Below are 22,495 nucleotides of genomic sequence, written 5' to 3'. Positions count from 1 at the left end.
TCTTGTGCGTCTGACCCCCTCTGTAATTATTACATGTTTCGACATTAATTCTCTGTTGTGGATGCTGTTCTCCTTTTAGACTTGTGTCACGTGGCCTCTCGAGTAGTGATCCCCTTAGTGCTTCGTTCAGAAATTCTCTATTTATTATATGCAGATCATTGGGGTGTATCATGCATAAAACCGTTGGTCCGCCGACGTGTTTTGGCCCAGCTTTGAGGGTGACATTACCTGCTTGGTTGCCTCCTGTTCATAGTGTGCAGCACACCAAGCAGCTCTCTGGGCATCGTTGTCTCCTTGGTCGATGCCATTGAACGCGTGGGACCGTATACATATGGATTTCGCTGACCCCTTTGTCTTATTGGCTGTTGATTGTTGAGGCTCACTTTCCATATGTTATTCATTGAATTTCATATCCACAACTGCCACTGTTGCAGTCTTGCCCAAAATTTTTATACTCGAAGGCTTGTCCATGACATTAGTGTGCAATAATGGTCTACAATTTTCATCACAAGAGTTTGCGGCATTTTTTGATTCCCTTGGTATCTGTCCCATCCTCACTTCACCTTTCCACCTGCTGTCTAATGCTGAGGAAGGATGCCTAGTCTGAATATTCAAAACTCAGATGAAAAAGTATGTTGCTAACTCTTCAACATTGTCTTAGATCGGTTTCTCTACTCGTACTATTTCAGCCATTTGGCAAGAAAGGCCCTACAGAGCTACTCCATGGGTGTGAGCTGGGCGCACTGCTACATCTCCTGGGTCCTCCACTTTAACATCGACTCGTACATCTGCCACACCTCTTCCGGCCAGGTGTGGCAGTCTGGATGTGTGGTTTTGGATGTTGCCCTAAATGGATTCCAGCTATCAATGCCAGATGCCTTTGTGACATCGGACAGAGGATGGCCTCTGCTCGAGGCACCTTGATCAGCTTGTAGTGTCTTGAACCATCTCTGAGCCCATCTACGTCGACGTCGGGTGTCACATCACCTTCTGCTGCTGCTTTCGCAACTAACGGTTGCTTCATCAGGAAAGAGGGAAGGAGAGGGAAAGGCGAAAGGTTGTGGGTTTTAAGGGAGACGGTAAGGAGTCATTCCAATCCCGGGAGCGGAAAGACTTACCTTAGGGGGAAAAAAGGACGGGTATACACTCGCACACACACACATATCCATCCACACATATACAGACACAAGCAGACATATTTAAAGACAAAGAGTTTGGGCAGAGATGTCAGTCGAGGAGGAAGCGCAGAGGCAAAGATGTTGTTGAATGACAGGTGAGGTATGAGTGGTGGCAACTTGAAATTAGCGGAGATTGAGGGCTGGTGGGTAACGGGAAGAGAGGATATATTGAAGAGCAAGTTCCCATCTCCGGAGTTCGGATAGGTTGGTGTTGGTGGGAAGTATCCAGATAACCCGGACGGTGTAACACTGTGACAAGATGTGCTGGCCGTGCACCAAGGCATGTTTAGCCACAGGGTGATCCTCATTACCAACAAACACTGTCTGCCTGGTGCACGGCCAGCACATCTTGGCACAGTGTTACACCGTCCTAATTATCTGGATACTTCACACCAACACCAACCTATCCGAACTCCGGAGATGGGAACTTGCTCTTCAATATATCCTCTCTTCCCGTTACCCACCAGGCCTCAATCTCCGCTAATTTCAAGTTGCCGCCACTCATACCTCACCTGTCATTCAACAACATCTTTGCCTCTGCACTTCTGCCTCGACTGACATATCTGCCCAAACTCTTTGTCTTTAAATATGTCTGCTTGTGTCTGTATATGTGTGGATGGATATGTGTGTGTGTGTGTGTGTGTGTGTGTGAGTGTATACCCGTCCTTTTTTCCCCCTAAGGTAAGTCTTTCCGCTCCCGGGATTGGAATGACTCCTTACCCTCTCCCTTAAAACCCACATCCTTTCGTCTTTCCCTCTCCTTCCCTCTTTCCTGATGAGGCAACAGTTTGTTGCGAAAGCTTGAATTTTGTGTGTATGTTTGTGTTTGTTTGTGTGTCTATCGACCTGCCAGCGCTTTCGTTTGGTAAGTCACATCATCTTTGTTTTTTATATATATATATATATATATATATATATATATGTGTGTGTGTGTGTGTGTGTGTGTGTGTGTGTGTGTGCGCGCGCGTGCCTGCATTACCGTCAGAGCCTGTCACACCTCCTATCTATTTAAGGCTAGATGTGCTACGCTCGGCCTTAGTTCTCTATGTGTATTGCTGTAGCTCTTTGTCTGCATAATTGTTCTTTCTGAATGTTACTTAAATACTGTGTTGAAGTACTTAATGCTTCTGTAGAATAAAACTGTGTTCAGTCTACTGGTTGTGCTGTACTTATACCTGTGTTGTTGTGTTGTGGTCTTCAGTCCTGAGACTGGTTTGATGCAGCTCTCCATGCTACTCTATCCTGTGCAAGTTTCTTCATCTCCCAGTACCTACTGCAGCCTACATCCTTCTGAATCTGCTTAGTGTATTCATCTCTTGGTCTCCCTCTATGATTTTTACCCTCTACGCTGCCCTCCAGTACCAAATTGGTGATCCCTTGATGCCTCAGAACATGTCCTACCAACCGATCCCTTCTTCTAGACAAGTTGTGCCACAAACTCCTCTTCTCCTCAATTCTATTCAATACCTCCTCGTTAGTTATGTGATCTACCCACCTAATCTTCAGCATTCTTCTGTAGCACCACATTTCGAAAGCTCCTATTCTCTTCTTGTCTAAACTATTTATCGTCCATGTTTCACTTCCATACATGGCTACACTCCATACAAATACTTTCAGAAACGACTTGCTGACACTTAAATCAATACTCGATGTTAACAAATTTTTCTTCTTCAGAAACACTTTCCTTGCCATTGCCAGTCTACATTTTATATCCTCTCTACTTCGACCATCATCAGTTATTTTGCTCCCCAAATAGCAAAACTCCTTTACTACTTTAAGCACCTCATTTCCTTATCTAATGCCCTCAACATCACCCGACTTAATTAGACTACATTCCATCATCCTCGTTTTGCTTTTGTTGATGTTCATCTTATACCCTCCTTTCAAGATACTGTCCATTCCGTTCAACTGTTCTTCCAAGTCCTTTGCTGTCTCTGACAGAATTACAATGTGATTGGCAAACCTCAAAGTTTTTATTTCTTCTCCATGGATTTTAATACCTATTCCGAACTTTTCTTTTGTTTCCTTTACTGCTTGCTCAATATACAGATTGAATAGCATCGAGGAGAGGCTATAACCCTGTCTCACTCCCTTCCCAATGACTGCTTCCCTTTCATGTCCCTCGACTCTTATAATTGCCATCTGGTTTTTGTACAAATTGTAAATAGCCTTTCGCTCCCTGTATTTTACCTCTGCCATCTTCAGAATTTGAATGAGAGTATTCCAGTCAACATCGTCAAAAGCTTTCTCTAAGTCTACAAATGCTAGAAACGTAGGTTTGCCTTTCCTTAATCTAGCTTCTAAGATAAGTCGTAGGGTCAGTATTGCCTCACATGTTCCAACTTTTCTACGGAATCCAAACTGATCTTCCCCGAGGCTAGCATCTACCAGTTTTTCCATTCGTCTGTAAAGAATTCGCGTTAGTATTTTGCAGCTGTGACTTATTAAACTGATAGTTCGGTAATTTTCACATCTGTCAACACCTGCTTTCTTTGGGATTGGAATTACTACATTCTTCTTGAAGTCTGAGGGAATTTCACCTGCCTCACACATCTTACTCACCAGATGGTAGAGTTTTGTTAGGCCTGGCTCTCCCAAGGCTGTCAGTAGTTCTAATGGAATGTTGTCTACTCCCGGGGCCTTGTTTTGACTTGGGTCTTTCAGTGCTCTGTCAAACTCTTCACGCAGTATCATACCTTCCATTTCATCTTCATCTACCTCCTCTTCCATTTCCATAATATTGTCCTCAAGTACATCGCCCTTTTATAGACCCTCTACATACTCCTTCCACCTTTCTGCTTTCCTTTCTTTGCTTAGAACTGGGTTTCCATCTGAGCTCTTGATATTCATACAAGTGGTTCTCTTTTCTCCAAAGGTCTCTTTAATTTTCCTGTAGGCAGTATCTATCTTACCCCTCTTAAGATAAGCCTCTACATCCTTACATTTGTCCACTAGCCATCCCTGCTTAGCCATTTTGCACTTCCTGTCGATCTCATTTTTGAGACGTTTGTATTCCTTTTTGCCTGCTTCACTTACTGCATTTTTGTATTTTCTCCTTTCATCAAGTAAATTCACTATCTCTTCTGTTACCCAAGGATTTCTACTAGCCCTCGTCTTTTTACCTACTTGATCCTCTGCTGCCTTCACTATTTCATTCCTCAAAGCTACCCATTCTTCTTCTACTGTATTTCTTTCCCCCATTCCTGTCAATTGTTCCCTTATGCTCTCCCTGAAACTCTGTACAACCTCTGGTTCTTTCAGTTTATCCAAGTCCCATCTCCTTAAATTCCCACCTTTTTGCAGTTTCTTCAGTTTTAATCTACAGTTCATAACCAATAGATTGTGGTCAGAGTCCACATCTGCCCCTGGAAATGTCTTACAATTTAAAATCTGGTTCCTAAATCTCTGTCTTACCATTATATAATCTATCTGAAACCTTTTAGAATCTCTAGGGTTCTTCCATATATACAACCTTCTTTCATGATTCTTGAACCAAGTGTTAGATATGATTAAGTTATGCTCTATGCAAAATTCTACCAGGCGGCTTCCTCTTTCATTTCTTAGCCCCAATCCATATTCACCTACTACGTTTCCTTCTCTTCCTTTTCCTACTGTCGAATTCCAGCCACCCATGACAATTAAATTTTTGTGTCCCGTCCCTACCTGAATAATTTCTTTTATCTCATCATACATTTCCTCCATTTCTTCATCATCTGCAGAGCTAGTTGGCATATAAACTTGTACTACTGTAGTAGTCGTGGGCTTCGTGTCTATCTTGGCCACAACAATGCGTTCACTATGCTGTTTGTAGTAGCTTACCCGCACTCCTATTTTCCTTTTCATTATTAAAGCTACTCCTGCATTACCCCTATTTGATTTTGTATTTATGATCCTGTATTCGCCTGACCAAAAGTCTTGTTCCTCCTGCCACCGAACTTCACTAATTCCCACTATATCTAACTTTAACCTATCCATTTCCCGTTTTAAATTTTCTAACCTACCTGCCAGATTAAAGGATCTGACATTCCACGCTCCGATCCGTAGAACACCAGTTTTCTTTCTACTGATGACCTAATTACAACAATATATATAAATATTATAAGCATATTGACTTGTCCTATATTTTAAGTACATAGTTGCATAAAATGTGATTTACAGGAGCCATAAAATCACAAATCACAATGAATCCAAAAGAAAGCATCTAAACAAAAACAATTCACTGAATTAGGATATTTGAGAGACCAGCAAGAATTTTTTAAAGTGTGTGGCACAGTGCCACTGAGAGACTTAATAACAAGATATAAGGATCATGTTTGGAGAATCAAGTATACATTTATTAGCTCAGTTGTTACACACAAGGAAAAAATTTGATTGCCACTCCACACATGTATAAACGACACCTATGGCTGAGTGTCTGTTACATTACATGATTTATTTGGTCCATTTGTTATGTATGGTGTCAAAATTTGTCACTGAATGGCTTCATTTGTTTTAATACAACTTAAAGAAGTACACAAACTTGTTAAATCTAGAAATACAACTTGCAATTAATGATGGTTTAATGCATCAACCGCAGGATTAACTATAGTAACAGAATTCTTGCTGTAAGGAATGTAACAAAAGTTCACCAACTTCTTATGAAAAAATTTAAGGACAAATTAAGTTCACCAATTCCTTGTGAAAAAATTAAAGTGCAAATAAGAAATATATCATACAATACAAATGTCCAACATAAGTTGATTCAGTATTAAATTTCAATTACAAGTGAACTGAAACTGTAAAGGAATGCAGTATGCTTTTAAAATTCATGGTGAATTTCAAGACACTAGTAGAAAATACATTCTCCCCCATCCATCAAACAGGAAGATGCAATTATTAAGACTGCTGATACTCTTGAGCCCTTCAAAATACAACAATCTCACTTGATTTCCAAAAGGAGACATAGGTTACATAAAATTACTTACTGTCATTGTTATTTCTTAATCTGTTTACAGCTTTAAGAAATGTTTTGACATTATCAATCAGTGTAGCAGTTTCTAAAACCCTAGAAAGCAAGAAGCTGGTAATTTTAAATTCACTGTGTTTTTCTATTACTTGTATTGCACATTTTTAGTTGAACTCAACTAATGAGTGACTCACAATCCATCACTACTATCACTTTTTGCTGTACGAAAATATTGTACACTGATTGTCAATTGGATAATTGGATCAGCTTACAATTTTTTTCACTTGTGAGAATTTTGTAGATTACAAGAAATATACCACAATGAAACAATCTACAACTCAGATTTGTTCTGTACTAATATTTTATGCAGACTGAACATTTGTTATAACATTTCATTTCAAGAACTCTTTGGAATGTAAGTGGGAGTCTTATTGTGCTTCAGAAATGACTGCACTTTTAACAAGCCACATCAGGGTAAAACTATATTCAGTATACAAATAATGGAAATGAGAAAGACCATGGGAAGCTAATACTTACTATGCTGTCCTAACAAAAGCTTTTTTGTAACTACCCTACAAGTGTAGAAGCCCCTATTTTTCTGGGTATTCCCTTTACTTCGCAACCTGACAAAAACACTTGATGTAATGCAGTTCAGCAGACTGCAATCAATCTTTTCACTTACCCTGCTGTCAGAAATGATAAAAACGAATATCACATTCCTTTTCAGTTTAACAGTCCTAATCAGCTACATTATCTTGGCAATGATCTTTTTCATTACAACATTGTTAACAAAACATATCTACTCATTGACGAATATTGTCACATACTACTCACAAGTCCTACTGCTATTCATATTTCCATCTGAAATAGAAAGGAGAATCATTTTTATTTAAAATAAATTGTAATTTGTTAGTAAAATGGTAGATTTAAGTGACTTATCACCTCGTAATTAAAATAGACAAAGTCACAGTAATGCTACAAGGAAACACCTGGGCTTATAGCCTAACATAATCCTTACAATAAGTGTGGAAGCTAAACTTCCAAGAAGTATTTATTTTTGATCCTTGTAAAATGCTATGATAGGATGATACACCCAATTCTTCTTGTGCCAGTTCCATACGTACCCCCTCAGCTATGCTCATAATTAGTCATCAACATGCATATTTGCTTAAAGACATAAAATTTATTAGGAACATTGATATAAAATTACTTTCCTCTTTAAGGTCTTTTCAGAAATTTTTGACAAAGTAGTCAAAACAGAATAGTAGCCCTCTTTAGTTGTAAGTTTGCTATCCATACAGGATCTTCCAGAGAGGAAGCTGTGTGGTATCTAAAAAGGAAGTGCAGTCACAGCAAAACAAGAAAATTTATCCTTTTGGAAGTTGTTTGGCATTACCAGAAGCATCTGAATACAAGGGTCACAAAATTGTAGTTGGGAAAGTAAAATATTATAGAATTAATTGAATCATTCCTACATTGATGGCTGTTAAGTGAAAAATCTAAAAATATACTTCAAGCCCTCTGCATATCACTCCCATTGGAACTGTAAAAATTAGATTAATAGCACTATGCATATAAGCATTCAAGCAATCGTTCTTCCTGCACTCCATACATCACTGGGATGCAAAGAAACCCTAATATATAGACGATGCTAACCACCCTCTGCCATGCAGTTCACCACCGTGTACAGAGATTAAGCAAAATAATGTGAACACCTGTACTTACTTGGGTATGGTTTATTAATAAGGTGCTAGACCCCCATTTGCCTGTAGTACAGCTGTGGTTCTTATTGGAATATTGGCATATTATGATTGTATAGTCTCCAGTAGAATGTTATGCCTCTCATCGATCAGAACCTCTTCTAATTCCTATAGTGACGAGGGGGTTGGGAATCTGCTCCAGAGTCTGCACTCCAATACCAAGCCCAGAAACAGTGCTGTCCAGGGAAGATGCTACAGTTCAGTTGCATGCTTCTCATTCCACGAGTGTACTGTCCTGGCTGTGTGAATGGGTGCATTATAGTCCTGAAATATGGCATCATTGTTGGGGAACAACAATTTGAATCACGGGGTGCACCTGATCATCTAAAATGTTCACATAATCGTTGGCTGTAACACAACCTTTGAAAGTATTGATGGGACCAGCAGAATACCGTGATATTTGCCCACACCATAACACTTCCACCTCCATGGTTAACCATTGGAATCAAGCGGTCATCACTGTAGGCTTCTTCTTGCATTCTCCACATGTTAACCCTGCCCAATGTCGGAAATAACAAAAACGTTGAGTCATCAGACCATATGATGTGTTTCCACTGAGCAGCCATCCAGGAGTTATGCTCCTGACACAATGTTTTACACTTCTTTGCATTGGTTGTCATTACTACTGGTTTTGGTACAGTAGCTCGTCCATAAATATTCACTTTATGGAATTCTCGGCGGAAAGTGTCGATAGATATGGTGTCTCAAAGATGGCTGTTGAGCTCTGCAGTCACTTTAGCTGAGATAGTTTTGCTTTGTTCTGACACAATTCCTGGTAACATAAGACGATCTCTGTCATTTAGTTTTGATTTGTGCCTACTCATACATTTACATGATGATGTCATGACTGTTGAAAGAGTTATTCTTGAAACATTCAATTAAGTTGGCTGCCGTGGTTCCTGTTGCTCCAGCTGATTGGGTGCCCACAATCTGTCCTCTTTGGAACTTTATTAGGTGTTTCATTGCATGGTGATCTTGGCGTCTGAATGCAAATATGAAGTGTGCACTACTCATAAATAACCTGCACTGATGCCTCGTCTATACTGAACAAGCACAGTCCAGCGCGACATGTTCTTTACCTGCATTGTTGAGCATCGAACACAATCATCCCATTACTACCACTGTACACACTATTTTGCCTATTCTCAGTATGTATGCATGTAGCACAGGATGGTTATAATTATATTTTCACTACTTGAGAGGGCCACCATCAAAAATGAATGATCATAGGACAATGAAATTTTGTGAAAATATTTGTAAGAGCATTCAGGATAGAACTGACAAATCAACCACTGAAAGAAACACAGTTTCATTTCCACAAGAGTGGGTAACATTTATTAATGGCTTACCATGTTTACATTCCAGGTTACAAATGTTGCTCAGTGTGATGACCATCTGCATGCACAACAGCATGGATCTGACCTATACAGATTCCATTTCGCAGCTGTTTGCAGCACTTTTTCAATGGAGGGTGTTGGAATGTTCATCTGGCATAACACAACTTGTGACTGCTTGAAGGCTGCACCTTGCAACACAACTGGCCTTCGGCCTCTACTAGGAACAATTCCCAAATTGTCAGTTAATTCCAACTTCCAAATCATATTCTTCAACCCCCATGTTGATTCTCATGAAGAGCAGCAGCACTATTGCTGCTGTTTTGATAAACCGGCCTTATGAGTAAAGTCCTGATCACCTTGTCCATACACATTTTGACTGTTTGCAACTGTAATGGTCACTGACGCATGTGTTTCAACCCTACATGGCCATACTAATACTGGCACCTCATAGCAAGTCATGACAATAACACAACTAACAATGCAAATCCTGCAGCACCCAGTCTGAACATCCTTCCTATAAAGTTGAGTATCCATATGCTAAAGTCTTCTACTTACACTCACTCAAGTAGCCACAATTTACTTTTAACCACCTTATAGACTATTACTATTTAACACAAACAAGGTGTACTCATTGACAAACTGCACTATAGGAGTAAAATTACACTCAGAATTGCAACACACAAATTGTGGTGTCCCCCAAAACTTCAGTGCTGGGGCAGTTCTTATGCTATGCATACATCCCATCTTTCGATATATGTATTCTTCAGGTATCCAAAAGGGGTTATACTGAAATAAGGAAGAAAATACAACATTCGAATCCAATGTGTGCTCTGACAGGTGGTTGAAAGACACTATCAATGTAGATATGTCACATAAAATGATTTTAAAAAAGCACATACCAATTTTAAACTAGAGCCTCTTTTATTGCTATATAATTCATATTCTTGTTTCTGCTCCCATGCCAAAACTTATCCTACATGTCATTTGTGGACACTGTCTGCTAGACAGTTTTCTTTTAGTCACAGCAGTGCCTCAACAAGTGACATTTCAATAATCATACATAAATTTTTAATGATATAACATCATTAAATTAGTCTTCCCACCCAGCCAGTATCCTATCAAGTTGGTGGGATGTATTTGGACTGTGAAAACTACAAATTATGGTTACAGCTCTATGCCAATCCATCTACAGCACAGCAATAGTCATTGGCAGAAACTCTTCAAAATTCACCAGGAGAAGAAGAATTAGGTGAAATCCACTAGACTGTCAATCAACTGGAGTGCACTGTAGGAACCAGTACCACAGTATGAGATATCATGGACATCACCCCGTCCTTGACCCAACCAAAGACTTGCACTGATAACAACAGAATGATTCAGTATCTCACTCAATAAGCATTGCATTGTGGAAACTGATGTACAGGGTGTCCGTAAAGTCCCACTAACATTGCAAAAGACTCTTATAGACAGAGCATCACAATTTGTTGTAAAACATTTGGAAGCTCTCAAAGTTTTTTACTGTAATGTCATAAATTCAGTGTGTGCTCCACTTGTGACTTGTAGAACATTAGGGCAATTTTCGAGTTGTGCCCTTGTACGGGTCAGCGTTCCAGCATCAACATTTCTGATTGCTTCATTGATGGAGTGTGAAGGGCAGCAATGTCATTGACTGCTGTTGTGTATATGTGATCCTTGACATAACAAAGCAATCCCACAAAAAGAAATTTAATGGCGCAACATCCTGAGAATATGAAGGCCATGTGAAGGGACCATCATGACCCATCCATATCTCAGAAATGTGTCATTCATCACATCCAACACATTCCAGCTTCAATCTTCATGCTGGAAGATGAGGGAGGTATTCCAGTTTCAATTTTCATGCTGGAAGATGATAGAAGCAGCAGCTCCTTGACCTGTGGTAGCAGGTACTGTTGAAACATGGTTGGTTGGTTGGTTGGTTTGGGGAAGGAGACCAGACAGCGTGGTCATCGGTCTCATCGGATTAGGGAAGGATGGGGAAGGAAGTCGGCCGTGCCCTTTCGGAGGAACCATCCCGGCATTTTCCTGGAGTGATTTAGGGAAATCACGGAAAACCTAAATCAGGATGGCCGGACGCGGGATTGAACCGTCGTCCTCCCGAATGCGAGTCCAGTGTCTAATCACTGCGCCACCTCGCTCGGTTGTTGAAACATGTCGAGGTAAACACTTCTCATTACATTTTCTGTGTGTGTGTGTGTGTGTGTGTGTGTGTGTGTGTGTGTGTGTGTGTGTCAAATATTAAGCTTTGCGATATCACGGACATGTTCTCGTATGTTGTGTGGGCTTTCAGGGGCCCAAATCCTAATGCTGCGGCAATTCAGTGTCCAAAAATTTGTAATATTGCTTCATCTGAAAACAGGCATTTTTTCAGAGAGTCATCGTCAGCCAGCATGGAACACATAAATTCATATTATAGAGGATGATCATTTGGCTGCAATAGTTGGACCATCACTACACATTTTGTATGCAAAAAGACATAACCATGTACGTTAATACTTTATGGACAGTTGATCTTGCTTGATGCTTTACATCATGCAGGATGAATTGACTCCTGGAGGCTGTGTTGAAATGGAGCTTTCACTCTATCATGCAGGATGAATTGACTCCTGGAGGCTGTGTTGAAATGGAGCTTTCACTCTATCGAAATGTGCTTGAGGTACAGGGTGGAGGTCCACTTCGAGGGAGATCTTTGACACTGCTGTCTCTTTGAAGTTTCTGAACCATCACTTTTTGCTTGTTTTTGTTGCAGGTGCCCTCCCATACTGGCCTCAATAATTGTGGAGTACTGGCGTCACAGATTACGGTTCTGCATTTCAGGAGAGGCACTGCACATTCTCCTGGTCTGTTACCATTTTGAAGCACTTTATGGACATCCAGTATAACCAGAATATTATGTGGCAATATCACTTCAGAACAAACTAGTGTACTTTCCCTTCTCTATTGGCTACATTGTATTTTTTTAGTGTACTTGTACTACTCTTTACCTTTTATTCCTTCAGAATTTAAATCAATTGAATTTCATGCTGGTGACAATGATGAGTTGTTATGTATTATCAGCTGGTATGTGCTCTATATGTCATTCACAATTCCATTCATCAGATGAACCACTTATGTAATAAGGTGCTGGCTGGATTTATTAGGTTCATTCAAATGAAACCTGGTCAGTGCGTCTACCTTTGCCTTACACTTAAGGTGGTACCATGTAACTGTGGGTATGGTGGCGCCATATATTGGTAGAGAGACTGATGCATATGCACCATTTGATGTTGCATAGCACCAGTGTGGTTTCAGGCCGAAGAGAATGTAGTCACACAAATTACCATCCGCTACCGAACGAAGAGTGGTTCGATTTTTGGCGGCGTAAGGAGTTGGAGGCCGTGAAATGTATTGATGTATGAAGGCTGTGTACGGTGAGTACAGTCTGAGTCGTTCAAGTGTTGTGGAATGGCGCGAACGATTCCTTGAGGGGCGCGAGTCACTGGAAGACGATGCTCTTCCTGGGCAGGCTCATCATGTAATCGCACTGGAAATGGTTGTGTAAGTTAATGCTTTAGTATTGGACAACTGCAGAATCTCTGTGGACAAGATCCATCAGTTCCTGTGGACATCGATTCACAACGGATGACAAAGTGTGTGACTGGGTCCAGGCCTGGATTCGATGGCAGCCTACTAGATTCTTCAAGGATGGAATTGACCAGCTAGTGTCACAATGGGATAAATGTGCCAACAGTTCTGCGACTATTTTTGAGTATGTGTACTGTGTATAACTACATTTTGTGTTAATAAAATCGTTACCATTACTTTACACCAGTGACTGGGTTTCATATGAATGCCCCATACCCAAAAAACTCTTTCTGTGATGGCGAGATAAAAATTAAGTTGTCTATATGAACAAAGCTATATGATTGCATCCATAGATCTTCAATGATGAAAATATTAAGGAATTTTGGACTTCATCCTAAATTAATAAAAATGATACAGTTAACCTTAACAAACACCAAATCCAAAGTAAAATTTAGAGGAGAAATATCTGAACCATTTACGATTAAAACAGGGTTGAGACAAGGAGATTGTTTATCACCATTGCTATTCAATTGTGCTCTTGAATATGTAATGAGAGAATGGTACAAGGAAAATCCTATGAATATTAAAATTGGAACTAAGAAAGATAAAATAAACCTAAATTGCTTGGGATTTGCTGATGACCTAGCATTACTAGCTAATAATATTCAGGAAGCCACGAAACAAATAACAAGCTTACAAAATATAGCACAAAAATTAGGACTCCAGATATCATTTGAAAAGACTGAAATAATGGTAACGGATCCACTTGTAATAGATCACATCACAGTGAACAATAGGGAAATTAAAATAGTGAAACAATTTAAATACCTGGGTGAAATTATAACACATAAATTGGACGAGAAACCTGCATGGCGAGCAAGAACTAATAAAATGATAAAAGCTCAAAAACTAACATGGTCTACGTACAATAAAAAATGTCTATCAATTAAAACAAAATTAAAACATTACAAGACGGTGGTTCAACCAGAGGTTACATACGGAAGTGAAACTCTTTTTAAAGTCACCCAGAAAAACAGAATTGACAAAATTTTAAAAGTAGAGAGAAGAATTGCTAGAACATGCATAAATAAGAAATATCAAAAAGCTGGGCAATGGCGGATAGTTCCAAATGAAGTGGTATACAGAGAACTGGAGCCCATCACCGATACTATACGAAAGAAAAGGATCTCTTTTTGTGGTCACATTCTGAGGACACCAGAAACCAGATTATCAAGGAAAATTATTGAGAAACTCTGGAATTTGAAACAACAAGGAGGATGGCTTAAGGAAATAAGAGAGGATATGGAAGAACTGGAAATAACTCTGGATGATTTGCAGAACAAAACGCCAAATTTAAAGAAGTTGAGGGACACAGAAATAAGATTTAAACCAAAAATTGACAAACGACATACAATGAAAAGGGTATTTACAGATGAGGAACGACGAAAAGCATCGGAAAGAATGAAGAGATACTGGGCCACTCGGAAGGGGAAAATACCAAAGAAGAGGACCAGAAATGATTGACTGAAGTGGTCCAATGAGGCCGTAAAAGCAGAAGAAGAAGAAGAAGAAGAAGAACAAAGCTGTAGTGTGATGCCTGTCCATCAAGCAAGCAACTTTTATTTTCTAGTCCATTTGTGGGAAGTTGTTCTATGGCTTGTTCTTGGTTTCTACAACCCATCTGCTTTCAAGTTAACATTCTTCTTACTTTTCACTCCTTCTCCTCTCTCTCTCCACCAGCACAGTCATATATTTTTCTTTTACATTTCTCTGTCTGTCATTGTCTTTTGTTTATTTTACTGTTCCTTCTTTCAGTGCATTTCTCTTTGGTATTCCCTTTCTCTGCTATTGTCTCTCCATGTCACATTTATACTTGTAATGCCAGTACTACTTTCTCTGTCTCTGACTTAACAACATCCACTCTACTATTTCAAACACTTTTGGTCTTTCCTTCTCTATTGGCTACATTTTATTTTTATTTGACTCTTATCGTATTATGCTCTCTATTCACTGACCTACTGCATAGAATTTGTTCTTTGGTAAATAAAAGTCAATACTGTTCTATTTAACATGTAATTGACACTACTACTATCAATTTAAATGTCAGTGATTACAGAAACAAATGTTTTTTGCCCATGAGATGAACAGAATGAGAAAAGATAAGAGATGACTTTCATACTACTAAACTTCATGAATTGTGAAAAACTTGTTGACATGAAGCATATTTTAGAGAGGAAGAAAAAACGTAGAAAGTTTTACATTAAAATGAACTCCAAGCTTGATGAAAATAAAAAGGTAAATTCTTTAAAATATCATTTAAATTCTACCATAAACACAGTCTCCAACACATTAAAAACTTTTTGAAAGAATATATACTTGCATTTGATGGAATCTCTTTTGCACTGCTGCAGATATGACTGTTACTGAACTTGCAGACAACTGCTGCACTGCTTTAAAGCTACCTGACCATCTCAGAATGAGTTTTCCTGCAGAATAAAGCATACAAACAGTGCAGTCTGAGAGAAAATAATATATGGTAAGAAAATATGAATTCTTTTATAGCTTATCATTAATTTTTGTACTACTTAAAATTCCAGAGCAATGTGAAAACATTTCTTACTCACTTCCGCCAACAGTAGACTACATCATGGCCATCCAAAGTTAATGCCAGTTAGCTGATAGAAACGAGCATTGAATGGTCGGTAAAACTCCCGAAGACGTTGAATAGCAGCCGGATTAATATAAGGGTGATTTCGTCCCTTTGTTTTACCAAGACAATGTGGGGTAGAATGACCCTCAGATTTCATGAGGCAGGGAAAACCTTTTGTTGAATTGAAATAGAAATGTTTCTCTGTAACTACTCTCTTCAAAGACAAGAAATCCTGAAAAAGGTAGTTATAATCTAATCAGTAAACATTTGTCTGCTGAGTAACTTTTTAGTATTATTTATTCACAGAATGACAACATATTTTCACAGTAACATAATACATCAAAGCAAATGTGTGTCTTGGCAAATGCAGCTTTATTAATGAGGTGAACAGGATAAATTATTCTGTTTGGACTAGTTTATTAATTGAATTTACTGATGACAGAATTACACTAATAAGAGTTCCAGTTGGGCAAATGTGCCTATATTTCCCTTTAGAAGTAACAGGAAATAACTTTGCCACAGCCAGTTCTTTGTTCTTGTGTGGACTAAGTCCACACTCAGAAATACAGGAAAATTATTGCTTGATGATTTACAAAGAACTGTACTTAGGAGAGAGCTGTCCATCTTTGTAAATATAGTGTGGACAAATGAAATTGGTCAAAGCTATGGTAAATATTATGCTGGCCTGGAAGAGAGGGGAAAGAACTTGGTTGGGCAAAGAAGTGGTTGGTGTTTTATCTACAGGATGGAAGATCTTGTAGGACTGATCTGTCAAGAGTAGATATGTATTCAGTGAGTAACTTGTAGGTACAGTCAGTAGCAATAAGGCAGCCAACATATCACATTTGTCTACTTCTGGAATGAGGTAGAAGAAAGAGGTATGTGGCTGCAGTTAAGTGAGAAGATTAACAGACTCATAAGTCTGATAACAAGAGGAAACCAATGCATACATAAGTTCTTTTAGTTCAACTGAGAGAGTGAGTTATGGGAATAGATTTATGATATGCTGTACTAGTCGACCAAAGTTTTGTTGCATATGTACCATCAGATATTCTGAAGTAGTTCTGGAGTACTGATTCCAGGTATGAAATTCATTTTTCTTCGCAAGATTTTATTTGTTTACAGTACAGTTTAAAAGATTTTCCCACAGTGGTAATTTTTCAAAATACTGTTTGACAGTCTTTATTGCTAACATATGTAAAAGAATGCATTTAAGACTGCAGTTGCAGCTGTCTGGAAAGTGTTGCCATTTACTGGACTGTTGTTGGAGGATACCACCTCCTAGTTTGTTGAGAATACCTTGAATGCCATGGAGATAAACAAAGTACTTTTCTTATGAAAAAAAGTCTTAATACACTGAATCTTCTCTCACTTCCAGAAATACAAAATAAAGTAAGAGCTGTGAAGCAAACTTTTTTTTTGCCAACTCAAGGTTTTCTTGAAGAGACTCAGATCAAACACTAACAAACCATTCAATAAAGGTGATGGGCAGTGAGAGATTGCCATCAGATGAAAGGTCTTCAAAAGCATTCCCATTGTGCCTTACAACTTCTATGTCTACATCTACATGATAATTCTACAATTTACAATTAAGTGCCTGGCACAGAGTTCATCGAACCATCAACTTATCACAGCTCTCACAGTCTCTCCCACTATACTTTGAGCAAGCATGATCATTCAAAACTCCATCTAAGAGTGATTCAGACTGTGGGACAGGACATACTGCAAATGGTCTAAGAGATGGATTGCTGGATAGGCTGCCAATATTTTTTGTACTGACAAGGCAAAAATAAGTAACATGCATGGCCATTGTGTTCTTGCCAAACCATGGGATCTGGAAATTTCTTTTCTCCAATTCAAAGTATTTTCTCACAACATTATGAAAAGCAATATGCAAGCCCATTTTGAGTCTTGGTCACTCTTGAGAACTTCAAAATATGATTTACAGGCATTTCTCACAAAGGCTGTAATAGTTTTCCATTGCCGACATAGTGTACAATATTACAGGGAAAAGAATTTATAAAATTATAAGAATTGAATTTTGTGGTACATAATATAGCTAACTGATTGTAATCAATGTGTTATCCATTTTCAGGATGTATTACAAATTGGAAGATAATTTATAAAATTCTACAAATCAGTTAAGTTATATGCACTATTGTGATGCTGTATATGGGCTGTTAAGGTAGAACTATGAGTCATGGCAAAGCATTTCAGCAACAATTAAAAGTCTTGAATTGCACAAAAAATTTGTACACGCAATTTTTTTTGCACTAGTATACAATTATTTCATTCATTCAGTAAGATACTAATTCTCTCCATAGTGAATAGTTGATTTTATGTGTAATTCAGTACTGCACTTTTTACTTGGATGCGATAGTTGCTTATATTACTATTCATGCTACAAGTTATGTGGCCATTTATAGATAAGCCACTGCTTCATTTGCTTTTTACAAGTATCTCTAGTAAACATCTTAAGATCGTGCAGTAGCAAATTGTGAAAAACAGCTATTTTGAAATAAGGGTTTGTTGCTGTTAACGTTAATCTCTTGTTAACCACGCAGAAATCTGTTTTATGACTTGTACCATGGTTATGAATTTGCCTGTTCCAATTACTGGCATTAGTGTCTTCATTCACTAACATAATGCTTTATGATTTTATATGACACACACACACGTACATACAACATAAAATGCGAGAATATTGAAATTAGTAAATAAGCATTTACATCATTTTCCAGGATACGCTTGTGATACGATCCTCAAGGCTCTCTTCTGGAGGAAGTCTCATGCCATAGTACTATTCCACAAGACAGAAATGGATACATCAATAAAAAAAATAATAAAAGAAAACCAGCCCTTAGAGTTTCAGAATTAAGGTATGGTGATAATCTCCTTAAAATACATAAACTAGAAGTTATTTTTTTGCAAAAGTTATCAACAGCTGCTTTATTAAAGCTGGTCACTATGCATAATTTACATTCCAAAAAGATCTCTGATAGAATGTCGTCGATTCACAGTATTTTTCTATTTGGACAACTCAGTTTCAAGTGAAAATGACTGCTGAAAAACAACTAAAGGCAATTACGAAATCTCCTGCAACAGAAAATGGAAAAAAAATTATTAACCAGATATTTGCTAAGGCCTTTTTCTACGAACACTCTACAATCAAGCACAACAGCTTTAGTCTAATTCCCTTGAGGGGAAACTATAATGAACTGTGACTTATAATGAGCACAAGTATAATTTGATTTAACAAATGTTAAATTGAAAGTAAATAGCTGAGAAAACATTAAAGGGCAAAGCTGGAAAGGAAGGACGATAGATGGAGCATGAGCTCAGACTGGACAGGAATGGGGAAAGAAATGGGTATGTATTTTTAAAAGGACCTATTACAGTTTCTGATTAAACAATTTAAGTAAATCATAGTAAAATTAAATATTTCTGGCCACACAGGGATTAGAAGTCAATACCAGAATCCAAATCCAGTGTCCCATAAGGTGATGTACATACTTCAACATAACACCTGGCTGGTACAGAGACTAAATCTGAGTCATTATTGTAAGAGGCCAATAAAACTGACAGACCATCAGAACTCTAAGTCTGGCCATCTGCACGAGCTCACAATACTGTAGGATGCAGAAGTGCCTCGATGTAATAATGTCTTCCACTTGAGCTGTTACTGTTGTATCCACCTGGCAGTCGATCCCTCCCCACATCAGGCAGGCGATGTGGGCAGTTGCCTTGCCAGGAGAATGTGGCTACATGGCTTCTATTAACACACAGATATTGCCTTGTATGCCTGGGCTGTTTACCATGGCATTACATGTTGCTTCCACAGTGTCTGGGGGCACCAACTTTGCTGATAGGCAGTGTGCCTGTCACAGCACAGAGTGCTGTCAGTAGGGTATTATTTTGCAATGCCAGGTCACATGCCCTCACACCACCATGTGAAGAGCCACCTGCTCCAGACTATTCAGGCCACCACTGGACTGTGCTAAGACAGTAATGCCCTGTGCCTCGCCCTGCGCCTCAAGTCGACAGTACCAACAGTTCTGTCCAGCCGTGTCAGGAGTTCGGTCTCAAAGTTACAAGTTGGCAGTACCTGTACCATCAGTTTTATCTCACTGCTCCATGTCAGCAGACCTGGTCCAATTTGTAGTGGTCTTCACCACCAGTATGTCAGCTGTCGTACACTGGCAGAACTGGCGCAGTAACATGCCAGGCCATCATGCCAACACCTACTACTGCTCTATGGTTTGTCGTGTAGGCACATCACAGACAACATCACAGGAGAGACATTCTGTTTTAAGTGCTTGTGTGGATATTCATCCGAGGACATTATAATCAAGTTTTGTTTTGTTAATAAAGTTATTCTTTTAAAAGTGTCTTTGATTACTTCTCAGGACTAGGATACTGTAATGGCAATGAGGTGAAATGTTGTTCTATATCTGTCATTCCTTGTTAGCAAAGCTTGTTCTGTTCTCCCTGTCAAGAGGGCAGTGTTCTTTGCACTCACAAGTTTTAAACCTTATTATGGTTTCCCACTTATGCAGCACGTTTCTTAAAAGTTGTTGACTTTTATGCACAGTTCTGGCAGCTTGAAAATATGTGTACTAGTGTGACTTCTCATTCCCGCTACTCTTCTACTTTATTTTCAGTATGAAAAGTTAATCCTTCTTTTGCACTAGCAGTGTTTGCATGCACCATTTACAGGTTCAAGTGTATCATAATGTGTGTCTCATAATTGGAGCTGCTATTGTCTCAAGTCATTTGCTTGCAGCAAATTCAGGAGCTGTTACAGGACATAAGTGAAGCCACTGAGGTTTTGACTGCTACAGCCGCATCTTGGCATGCCACACTTGCATTTGCGCCACTTTGTGGTGTGTTTGATGTTCAGAAAGAGGACTGGGACTGTACTGTCAATAGTTAGAGTTGCATTCTCTGGCCTATGGCATCAGAGGTACACAATGTTGTGCTCACTTTCTTGCCCGTGCAGGTGTGGAAATTTTTCATTTGAACTGTCAGTTTTTCCCTTCGAGTTGCATCCAGAGAACTTAAGACTATGATTTGCTGATGGAAGAGTTAAATGTACATTTGCATTGTGTCAGTCGCCACCAGCCAAGCAATGTGCATGGCACAGCCTTAGTTAATGTTAGACAGTCTTTTTTGCAGTGTTCGAGTGAGCTTGTTCATGAACACAGTCCAGACAGGGCATCTGAGTTTTGTGTGTGTGGCAAGCTGGGACCCTCCAGTCCAGTTGTTTACAATTTTGTTGTCATGCCTTGCGGTACTCAGTGTCTTACCCTTAAGAGTTGTACAGTGGCAGTGCTGCCACTTTGGACCCAGCCCTTGCCTATGACAGCATCGGACACTGCATCTCTTGCCATCAGCACTGATCCTGTCAGCGCCCAGCCTGATATGATAGTGGTAAGTTACTATGAAACCAAACTGCTGAGATCATCGGAACAACCCTGTAATGGCTGGCCCTCCACCCAGTGTCACCACTGTTGCAGTCATCCTGGTTTTGGCTGCCGTAGTGTTGTTGCCAAACCTGTCTGCGAGAACATCAGCACTGTCAGGGGTCCAGATGTCACTGGCCCTATCCTTGCCAGCCCTCCCATTGTCGCCACATGTCTGTGATGACCTTGGTCCTGTTGTCAAGTTCGTAGATTGCTGGCCCTGTCCTGACCAGCCCTCATGTAATCGACTGTCTTGTTGATGCCACTACCAGCCATCTTGTCTGTCCTACCATCGCCATCCTGGCTGGCACTGCAATCATTGCCAAGTCTGTGATGAAGTCAGTCCTGTTGTTTCTCCATCAGTCACAGGCCCTGTCCCAGCTGACTGCATTCGGGAGGACAACGATTCAACCTCACATCCGGCCATCCTGATTTAGGTTTTCTGTGATTTCCCTAAATCGCTCCAGGCAAATGCCGGGATTGCTCCTTTGTAAGGGCACAGCCGACTTCCTTCCCCGTCCTTCCCTAATCTGATGAGATGGATGACCTCGCTGTCTGGTCTCCTCCCCCACAACAACCCAACCCACCCAGCTGACTCTTATGCCATTTCTGTCACCTGTCCTGTCCCAGCTGGCTCTAAAGTCATTGCCAGGCCTGTCTGCGACATTGTCCGTCTATTCTTCAGTCTTATCACTGTCGCTGCTGTTCTGGCTGGCTTTCCTGACACTGCCAGCCCTTTTGATACCAACACCAGCTGCCTTGTTGGTGCGTTCTAATGCAAGTCCTGTGGTGGCCAATCCTCTCGCCACTGCGGCCGCCAGCTGCCATGCTTGCAGCTGGTCCAGTTGTTCCCATTAGCATTGCCACAGTCACCCATACAGCCACTCCTGTTGTTGTTGCCAGACCACCTATCAGTCTCAACATTCGCACTGGCACTATTGATCAAGTCGTATGTTCTGCTGTGTGTTGGAATGCGCCTTCTTGGAAGTATCTCCACAAGCCTCGCCAACACCATGCCCTTCACCATCACTGTTTGCAGTGGAGGCCCATTGCCATCCACCGCCAAGGATATGGCAAGCTTGTTTTGTTGGGTTCATTTATTAGTGCTACTTAGTGGTTCACTTCTGTAGTTTTGTGAGCCTGACACAGAGCTTTTGCAAAGTTTCTGTACTAAACTTTTGTATCCAAAATCATGGGTCCTACACCCCATGCTCAGCACTCTTGTTAGTTGCCTCCTGCATTCTAATACAATGATTATGTACTTCCAATGTTCTTATATACGCACAGTTTTTTTGTGTAGTTCAATGCATTTTGTGTAGTTCAATGCACGTGGAATGCAAGATTCTGCCACTGTATTTTTCCAGTTCCCTGGACTCTCAGCACTGGCAATAAGCTGCCTCCCCCCATGTATATGGTGCATCTTTGAGATAGCAAGGGGAGGGATGTTGTATCCGCCTGGCACTTGATTCCTCCATACTCCAGGCAGGCTGTGTGGACAGCCGTCCTGCCAGGAGGTTGTGGGTAAATGGCTTTATCAACACAGTTATTTCTGTGTTTGGT

General features: G+C 39.9%; 1 protein-coding gene across 1 annotated transcript in view; it reads right to left on the bottom strand.

Moving 5' to 3' along the window:
* Window positions 1–15,203: 15,203 nt before the first annotated feature.
* LOC126457961 (heparan sulfate glucosamine 3-O-sulfotransferase 6) overlaps window positions 15,204–22,495 on the bottom strand; it is a 148,636-nt gene continuing 141,344 nt past the window's right edge. Inside the window, exons 6-7 of the mRNA XM_050094717.1 lie at window positions 15,448–15,705; window positions 15,204–15,309 (exon numbers count right to left, since the gene is read on the bottom strand). Coding sequence (XP_049950674.1) covers window positions 15,469–15,705 — 237 coding nt within the window. The 3' untranslated portion in view covers window positions 15,204–15,309; window positions 15,448–15,468. The remainder of the gene's footprint in view (window positions 15,310–15,447; window positions 15,706–22,495) is intronic.

Source organism: Schistocerca serialis, chromosome 2 (assembly GCF_023864345.2).
Source record: "Schistocerca serialis cubense isolate TAMUIC-IGC-003099 chromosome 2, iqSchSeri2.2, whole genome shotgun sequence".
Classification (NCBI taxonomy): domain Eukaryota; kingdom Metazoa; phylum Arthropoda; class Insecta; order Orthoptera; family Acrididae; genus Schistocerca; species Schistocerca serialis.
Note: the sequence above shows the minus strand (reverse complement) of the source record. Positions and strands in the feature narration are given on the sequence as shown.